This window comes from Octopus sinensis, linkage group LG14 (genome assembly GCF_006345805.1).
Source record: "Octopus sinensis linkage group LG14, ASM634580v1, whole genome shotgun sequence".
NCBI classification, from domain to species: domain Eukaryota; kingdom Metazoa; phylum Mollusca; class Cephalopoda; order Octopoda; family Octopodidae; genus Octopus; species Octopus sinensis.
The window spans coordinates 38,321,604-38,331,603 of record NC_043010.1 but is presented as its reverse complement, the minus strand read 5'-3'; the positions used below and the strand labels follow the sequence as shown (position 1 = coordinate 38,331,603).

At 37.2% G+C, this 10,000-nt stretch overlaps 1 protein-coding gene across 2 annotated transcripts in view; it reads left to right on the top strand.

The window, feature by feature from the left end:
* The window catches only part of LOC115219073 (multiple epidermal growth factor-like domains protein 10), a 103,398-nt gene that overhangs the window by 80,934 nt on the left and 12,464 nt on the right, over positions 1 to 10,000 (top strand). For both annotated transcript variants that reach the window (XM_029789135.2, XM_029789138.2), the window contains exons 11-17: positions 976 to 1,045; positions 1,626 to 1,808; positions 3,578 to 3,690; positions 6,839 to 7,002; positions 7,734 to 7,842; positions 8,403 to 8,549; positions 9,337 to 9,477. In XM_029789135.2, the coding sequence (XP_029644995.1) occupies positions 976 to 1,045; positions 1,626 to 1,808; positions 3,578 to 3,690; positions 6,839 to 7,002; positions 7,734 to 7,842; positions 8,403 to 8,549; positions 9,337 to 9,477 (927 nt within the window). The remainder of the gene's footprint in view (positions 1 to 975; positions 1,046 to 1,625; positions 1,809 to 3,577; positions 3,691 to 6,838; positions 7,003 to 7,733; positions 7,843 to 8,402; positions 8,550 to 9,336; positions 9,478 to 10,000) is intronic.

Here is a 10,000-nt window from a genome sequence, read left to right as displayed (position 1 = left end):
CAAGGTCCGGTGAATATGGACATTCCAGTCTTTGGAATATCATCCTCGCTGTCTGTGACCGAGCATTATCCTGATGGAAGAACATCTTTCGTCTTGAAACCAAAGATGGTCATTTTTCTTCTTGCGCTGACTTAAGCCGCGCGAGCTGCTCGCAGTAGATCTCCTTTGTTATCGTTCGGTTTGGGTTTAAAAGTTCAAAGTGGACTAAACCTTTCCTATCCCACTAAACAGATAACAACACCTTACGTGTGTGAAGACCTTCTTTAGCCTGCGCGCGATTAGACTTGGAAAGTATGCAAGGAACCCATTGACCCAATTTGCTGACTTTTCCGATGGCACGCAGGTGTCGATGAATGGTTGAATGACCAAGCCCAAGATTCTCTGCTAGTTCCTCAACAGTTGCGATGAGATTTTCTTCCACCAGGGTTTGCAGGACGTCCTCGCCGAACTCTACAGATCTTCCAGGACAAGGCTCGTCTTCTAGGCTGTAGTTTCTGGGCTGGAATTTCCGGAACCACAGTTGAAACTGGCTTACACTTATTGTCCGATCCCCATGTGCTGCATCAATATTCCTCGCACTTTCCGTTGTTGCCTTTATGGAATTCAAAAAGCAAAATATGCTCCTTTGTTACTTCCATTATAGTTTTGAAAATTTAAAAAAATGTAAAAATTGAACTGCTCTCTTCAAAATTTGCACTAAGAATAAGGCAAGTTAAAATTACTATCTGCTTTTATAGTGAGTTGATACAGGTAGTTTATCCCGCCTCCCTCCGACTTTTATATCACGCAATTCAAAATCCGCATTATTTATGGGATGACCCAATACTTTGGAGTTTCGCCTTTTTTTGTTCATCAGGCAAGTTTCATGTAATCACTTTTCGTTTGACAAGTAATCTCACGAAAATGAATAACAACTCGAGATTAAAATACATTAGCACTAATCCAAGTACTGAGCATTCTTTTTTTTACTTTCAGTTTGTTCACCGATCACTTATGGAAAATACTGTTCTCATACATGTGAATGTGACTGGCAGAACACAATGCGGTAAGTTGTCTTATACACAGCGATATAGATAGCGATAAGTTGATGGTAGAATAATAATTGGCTAAAGAGAGACAGAAACAACTGTCAAATTGCGTGTAAGGTCAGTCACAGGCCATGCTGCAAGAAGACAACAAGCATCACGTATTCCTTGTTACACATGTATGTATATATACATGTGTGTGAGCCTCTGTGTGTATGTGCGTGAGTATGTGTACGTATTTGTGTGTAACATTCTTACCGAGTTGTAGACCAATATAAAAATTGACATAGGCTTATATATATATATATATATACATCTTTGTCTGTATATCTACCTTCTCTATAATGTTGCCACTTGATTTGAACATTTTTGTATTAATGGAAAACCTCTATAACTGGCTGATGAGTACTCAGCATCTTAAATCTGTTGTAATACTTACAACATTTAATAAAATGATGTAGTACGAAACGATTGTACCAAATTACCGGAGTCATTCTTGTTGCTTATTTTGAGTATATATATATATAAACTAATCTTGTACTTAGTCAAAATAAGCTAAAATACCTATATATTCGGTAAATATATTCTGTTTTATTTTAGATGCCATCCAGGGACTGGTAAATGTGAATGTAGTCCCGGTTTCAAAGGCGAACGATGCCAGCAGCCCTGTCCGGTACCATTCTACGGGAAAGACTGTTCAAAAATGTGTCAGTGTCAGAACGGAGGTGATTGTGATCCAATTATTGGGAATTGTACATGTGCACCTGGTTGGCAAGGACATCTGTGAGTATTTATTTAAATTTCGTTTGATTTAAAGTTCCGTTATTTTACGTTCTGTTACGGCTTATTTCGTAACATTCTTTTGTTGTTTTTGGTGGGATGTCAACTCTGTTATTCAGATATTTTCTGGAAATAAATTGGCGAATGTATGAATGAGTGGATTTGTTTCGTTAAAGATGTGAAAATATGGAAGATAGACTTGCAGGAATACAAAAATACCAGATTAAATATTTTGAGCCATTTAGTTATATATTTTTACACGCTCTGAATAGAAAATGTTAGTAAGTCTTCCATCCCACTCAGTTCAAGAAGTAATATATAGGTTCAACAGGGCGGGGAACTGGCAGAATCGTTAGCACGCCGGGTGAAATGCTTAGCAGTATTTCGTCTGCCGCTACGTTCTGAGTTCAAATTCCACCGAGATCGACTTTGCCTTTCATCCTTTCGGGGTCGATCAAATAAGTACCAGTTACGCACTGGGGTCGATATAATCGACTGTCCCCCTCTCCAAAAATTTCGGGCCTTATGCCTACAAGTAGAAAAGGTTCAACTTTTAGTTCACTGGATGCCTATAACAAAATATATTTCAGTTATTTTTGTTTAACCTCGCTGCTCAAGTTGGTCTTCATTGAGCAAACCTATCTTAAAGGCGTTCAGACCTTGAGTCTCCCATTTTTCTTTTTGTTATCAAATGTATTCTTAATTATTTTTAGAAAACAACTGAGCATGATTTGAGGAAGAATTCGATGTTATTTCTAATGTCAAACGATAATGCAGAAACTCCCTTTTTGGGTTGGTCTTTTATGTATATATATATATGCATGTACATATATGCATGTATATCTATCTATCTATCTATCTATCTATCTATCTATCTATCTATCTATCTATCTATCTATCTATCTATCTATCTATCTATCTATCTATCTATCTATCTATTCATATCAGTGTGTGTATGTATGTGTATACAGTAATCTCTCGCCATATCGCGATCCACATATCGCGGTTTATTATTTAAGCTTACGTCAATCCCTCCGTGATGTTGTTTTGCATTTAATATAGAATAAATATATATACCAATTATAAAATAAAAATATATATATACAGTACAGTGCTGTTTCTATTTTGCGGATTTTCACCTATCGCAGAGGGTTTTAGAACGTAACACCAACGATAGCCGGGGGATTACTGAATATATATATATATATATATACATATATATATATATATATATATATATTATATATATATATTCATTTTGCAAGATTCTTGATGTGAACTCGTGTGTTGAAAGAGATATTGTTGTATTTGGGGACGGTCATGTTGCCAGTTTAGCCAATAAAACACACGCACTATATATTCGGTGTTAATTTGCTTCGTTTTTTATTTTATTTTTTACATTACTCGTATTTCGGCCAAAGTTCTTTCGTCACATATATATGTATATATGTATGCATGTAACATGTGTATGTATATAAAATTTTTATTTGTGTTATTTAGATATTTCAAATAGAATATTGAATATTATTTTGCATTGAATTTTGGTGGGGGCCCAACAGTGTATTGCTTTCTTTAGTGTGTACGTATATGCATGTATGCATGTATGTGTGTATGCATGGCGTAGTATATGTATGTGTGTACGAATGCGTGTTGTATGCATGTATATATACATGAGTGACATATTACAAGAGACAGATTAGTATAACATAACTGGTGATTATTTTGTTTTCACGCCCGGTGATGGTTATTATTTCGTCTTCCATCTTCCCCAGTTGTACAAAACCATGCGACCCAGGAACGTATGGAACACGATGTGAACAAAAATGTATTTGTCAAAACAACGGAACTTGTCTCCCAGACTTTGGTTTCTGTATTTGTGCGCCAGGTAACAAGAAATCCTTTTCTTTTCTCTCTTCCTTCCTTCCTTTTTTCTTTCTAATAATTCCTATTTTTTCCTCTCCTCTATCTTTTTTGTAAAGCCTCACCAATGTTTTCTTATTTCTTTCTATGTATCTCAGACTTATACAAGGTTTCTTTTTTTTTTATCGTATTATATTTTAGTATTTTCATTAATTAATTTAGTTATTATTATTTTATCATTAATTAGGCGGCGAGCCTGTAGAAACGTTAGCACGCCGGACAAAGTGCTTAGAGGCATTTAGTCCGTCACTACGTTCTGAGTTCAAATTCCGCCGAGGTCGACTTTGCCTTTCATCCTTTCGAGGTCGATAAATTAAGTACCAGTGAAACACTACGGTCGATATGAGCGACTATCCCCTCCCCCAAAATTGCAGGCCTTATATAATAATAATAAAATAATAATAATAATAAGGATGTAAGCTGCCGTTACGTTCTGAGTTCAAATTCTGTTGAGGCCGACTTAGCCTTTTATCCTTTCGGGATCGATAAATTAAGTAGCAGTTGCGTACTGGGGTCGATCTAATCGGTTGCCCCAACCAAAAAAAAATTTTTAATTCGGGCCTTGTGAATAGAATAGAAAAGATTATTATTATTATTATTATATTATTATATTATTATTATTATTATTATTATTATTATTATTATTATTAATAAGGCTGTAAGCTGCCGTTACGTTCTGAGTTCAAATTCTGCCGAGGCGGACTTTGCCTTTCATCCTTTCGGGGTCGATAAATTAAGTAACAGTTGCGTACCGGGATCGATCTAATCGACAGCTCCCCCAACCACAAAAAAAAATTTCGGGCCTTGTGCCTAGAACAGAAAAGATTATTATTATTATTATTACTATCATTATTATTATTAAGGGTATCAGTTGACCGAATCATTAGAGACAAAATGATTAGCAGGGAATTTTTCGACTCTTTACGTTTTTCCTTCGCTCCCTGAAGGGTCCATAGAATAAAGTAGCAGTCAAGTACGGGATTCGATGACACCAACTTTTCCTCTCCCTTCAAAATTGCTGTTTACGCGGGACATTCATGGGACCGCTTGATCATAAAGCCTTGCTCGTCTGGAGCCGAATCTGAGAAAGCTAAACAACACCACAAATAAAAATAAAAAAAAAGCAACGGCAACAGCAACAAAGAAGCGTGTAAAGCTATTGTTTATATATAAAACAAAAAGAGAAAAATGTACATGTCGATCAGAGGTATATAATTGCTGTGATAACATTTCAAGGAAATATGATGAGAATCCTCTTTGAATACCAAACAGTCAAAACACTGCCACATTATGTTGTGTTAGTTTTCATCATGGCCGCTCTTAGTTGGACATGTTTATAGAATGCATACACTTTATTGGTACATTGTTTTAATTATGTTTTGTTTATTTATACATCTATATTAGTTGTGGTGTCAAGCCAACAATGGAAGGCCTCTACATAGCCTCTCGGCCTGCTAAAAATAGCAGCATATCAACTCGTCTGCAGTCGTTTTGTTCTTTTTTTTTTTAAGAACAGACGTATTGGATAGTGATACGTTGTCGTGGGTATATGTGCACACACGTACTCGTTCTCACACACACAGACACAATGCATATATATATATATATATATATATAAGCACATATATTATATATATAATATATATATTATATATATATATAAGAACATATATATATATAAGCACATATATATATATATAAGCACATATATATGTATATATATATTATATATAGATATATATATATATATATATATATATCATCTATATATATATATATACATATACTATACTTATATATATACATACATATATATGTATATATATATTATATATATATATATATGCATATGATGGTGTGTGTGTGTGTGTGTGAGAGAGAGAGAGAGAGAGAGAGAGAGAGAGAGAGAGAGAGAGAGAGAGAGAGAGAGAGAGAGAGAGAGAGAGAGAGAGAGAACGAGTACGTGTGTGCACATATATCCACAGCAACGTATCATTATCCAATACTTTTGTTCTTGAAAAAAAAGAACAAAACGACTGCAGATGAGTTGATATACTGCTATTTTTAGCAGGCCGAGAGGCTATGTTACGCACAGGGGTCGATATAATCGACTTAATCCGTTTGTCTGTCCTTGTTTGTCTTCTCTGTGTTTAGCCCCTTGTGGGTAGTAAAGAAATAGGTATTTCGTCTGCCGTTACGTTCTGAGTTCAAATTCCACCGAGGTCGCCTTTGCCTTTCATCCTTTCGAAGTCGGTAAAATAAGTACCAGTTGAGCACTGGGGTCGATGTAATCGACTTACACTATCTGTCGAAATTGCTGGCCTGTGCCAAAAATTGAAATCAGTATTAGGATATTTTAGAGCTGACAGAATTGTTGACCCGCCGGGCAAAATACTTAGCGGCATTTCGTCCGTCTTTATGTGGTGAATTCAAATTCCACCGAGTTCAACTTTGCCTTTCGTCCTTTCGGGGGTTGATAAAATAAATACCAGTTGAGCACTGGGGTCAAAGTAATCTACTTAACCCCTCACCCGAAAATGCTGGCTTTTTGCCAAAATTTTAAATCAATACTATGTTACTTTATTTTCATCGACCCCCGGAGAGATAAAATGTAAAGTTGATCCCGAGTGGATTTGAAATGAAAATGTAAACAACCTGAACAAATACTGCAAAAGAATTTTATTTCGGTGCTGTAACGATTCTGCTAGCTGGGATGCATTGTTAACGAGAACACATGCCAAGCATGAAGTACCATTACCAAGATCGTTACCACTGCATACCTGGTCAATAGCGCTGAATATTAAACGAAAGTTACCGAAATTGTTATGAACTCCAAGTCGATAAATTTGAATACGAAATGGCTAATTTTTAGCGTCGTATTGTTAGCATTAAATATAGAATTGGTAAAGTTGAATGGAGATTCAGCATCGTTAAATTTCAAGTTGATAGCATTGAATGCCGAAGTGGTAACGTTTGAATGTTAAGTAGCGAATATTGACTGTTATGTCGATACAACTGAATGCCAAGTTAGTAATATTGAATGCAAAAAGTGGCAAACGTTGATTGCCAAGACAATAGCATTGAATGAAATGTCAATACTGTTTTTATTTTAGGTTGGCGAGGTCATATGTGCGAAGAACAGTGCCCCGGGGTTTTGTATGGACAGAACTGTAGCAGAGTCTGCGATTGTAGGAACGATGCATCGTGCGATCACGTCACTGGAGAATGTCATTGTAAGCCGGGATTCAAAGGAATTCATTGTGAAGACACTTGTCCGGTGAGCACAGTTTCGCTTTTCTGTTATATTATTTATTACTTTGTTTTAATGTCTTTCTTCCCTCTGTTTCTCTGTTTCTCTTTCTTTTTCTGCTCTCTCTCTCTCTCTCTCTCTCTCTCTCTCTCTGCTTCTCTCTCGCTTTCTCTGTTTCTCCACCTCTCTATCTGTATGTGTGTTGTCTTTTTGCTTCAAATTAACCCTAATCGTGCAGACCTGTGATCAAAGGCGTTCCTGTATTTTTACACTTCCAATATGGCATTATCAAATCTGTTCTTTTAAATAATACGGCACGATGTGATTTGAGGGAGAATTTTAGCTTGAGTTTTTGGCTACCGAGTCACTACAAAAAGGCGAATATATTCATTTATTCTTTTACTTGTTTCAGTCAATTGACTGAAGTCACTAGCCCAAAATGCCACGCAGTGGGACTGAACCCCGAACCATGTAGTTGGAAAGCAAACATTTATTCATATATTTTGCCACAAGGTTATTACACAGATGTAGCTGCGTGCTGGACAATAACACAAATGAGATGAAATGATAAACGAAATAATGATATTAATGGGAGAAGGCAAAAGGCGGTCGCCGATCTTCTGCTTCTCTAAAACCAACAGTCACCCCTGCGCCTTTATCAAGTTAATATATTTGTTTATTGATCTAATTCTAATCCTCCCACAGCACCCCCTCATCTTCGCTTATCTTCTTCTCCTTCTGCCTGTCTTTTTCAACAGAATGGTCGTTTCGGTGTCAACTGTAGAGAACAATGTCCTTGTACCGCTTCCAATACTGCCAGGTGTGACTCAGAAACTGGACTCTGTTCATGTGAACATGGATGGACAGGTAAGATAAATGTGATACCCATTCATATATAATAATATTAGAAAGGAAAACGTTAATTCTTTCAGAAATTAGAAATGCGTGTGAAGAGACTGTCTGTTCATTATGCCGACATTATCCCTTTGCCTGTGAATGTCTGCTCGCAATGCCGACAATGCAAGTTGGCAGAAACGTTAGCACGCCAGGCGAAATACTTAGCGGTATTTCGTCTGCCGCTACGTTCTGAGTTCAAATTCCGCCGAAGTCGTCTTTGCCTTTCATCCTTTCGGGGTCGATTAAATAAGTACCAGTTACGCACTGGGGTCGATATAATCGACTTAATCCGTTTGTCTGTCCTTGTTTGTCCTCTCTGTGTTTAGCCCTTTGTGGGTAGTAAAGAAATAGGTATTTCGTCTGCCGTTACGCCCTGAGTTCAAATTCCGCCGAGGTCAACTTTGCCTTTCATCCTTTCGAGGTCGATAAATTAAGTACCATGAGCCTGGCTAGGCTTCAAAAGGGTGCATTTGTTTTTTATTTATTGGTTATTTTGTTAATTTTTTTGTTGTTATTTTTGTTTTCCTCAGGTGTTTTTTGCAACAGTACTTGTCCTGATGGTATATGGGGTGAGAATTGTGACCGAGTGTGCACCTGTGCTAATGGTGGATCATGTGACATGAAGACGGGTAAATGCCACTGTCAACCTGGGTGGATTGGTGATAAATGCGAAGAAGGTAAGATTATCTTAAATATCAAAATATCTGAGATGAGTCGTTGTTAATACAAATATAATTTCCCGAGGTATTAATCTCATATTTAGAAATGGTTTTTGAAAATATTTCACCTGGTGCCAGTATAGGTGTATGATTGAGAAGTTCACTTTTCAACCACGTGGTCTCAAGTTCGGTCCCACTGTGTGACACCTTGGCTAAGTGCCTTCTACTAAATCCCTTGATTGATCAAAAACCTTATAAGTTGGATTTGGTAGACGAAAACTATAAGAAACCTACCGTACACACACACACACACACACACACACACACACACACACACACATGCATTTGTGTTTGTGTTTCATTCTTGTGACATCTGGTGACAGTTGTAAATGAATTTCCACGTCATGCAAGCGATATCGTTCGTTTACAATCTTCCGCGAAAACATGTTCGGTCATAGGGAAACAATTGACGGTTGGCAACCGAAACGGAATGCGGCCATAGAATATCCGTCTGATCTGTTCAAGCACGGAAAATTAGGCGCTAAAACAATGATGATGATGATGATGATGATGATGATGATGATGATGTGATGGTGATGGTGATGGTGAGGAGGAGAAGGAGGAGGAGGGTCGTCGATGTGGTCGTCGATGTGGTCGTCATCGTCATCATCATTTACACGTTTGATCTCTGATCATTCCTTGTTCGCCATTAAAAAAAAATGCTAAACGCTTGCCTGCTTGTGCACAACTTACTTGCGCATTTTCTGATTTTATTTTTCTAAGACGTATTTTATTTCTTTTACAGAATGCGAACCTGGATATTACGGTTTCTGGTGTAAACAGTCCTGTCCTGCTTGTCCTGTGCACGACGGGGACTTACGTTGTAACTTACTCACTGGACTTTGCACGTGTCCTCCAGGAAAGATGGGCTATCTCTGTGATAAAGGTAAGCTGGATATCGTTTTGAAGAATGGCTGTGACCCTTTAAAACGTTTCGGATTCGAAAGATAAACTTAAAGCAAATAAACGACACTTTTAAGGACATTCGCTGTGAATCTTTAAACTGGTGTAAATACATCCAGTTATTCTCTTCTTACAGAGAAAAAAAATGTTTGCGGTGTGTGTGTAGTGGATGGGGGATACTTTACTTCTGATGACTGATCAACGAACCATGAAACATGTCGGAACTTTTATGCTTTCCTGTATACGAAGGAAATGTCAAGACGTATTCATAGTTTAATGTTCAACCGCAAAAGACTTTTAAAAACTGCGGCTAAACTACTTTGAATTTAACTTAGATTTTAAAATACACATGATGTGCTATACATGAATATTAAATTTTCGTGTGTCTGGGTGTGTGCATGTGTGTGTGCGTGTGTGTGTGTGTGTGTGTGTCGTATTACATAAAATCCGTTTTGTCTGTCTGTGTGTGTGTCTTCTAGGATCTCGGGCATCCTCCATCCGATTGT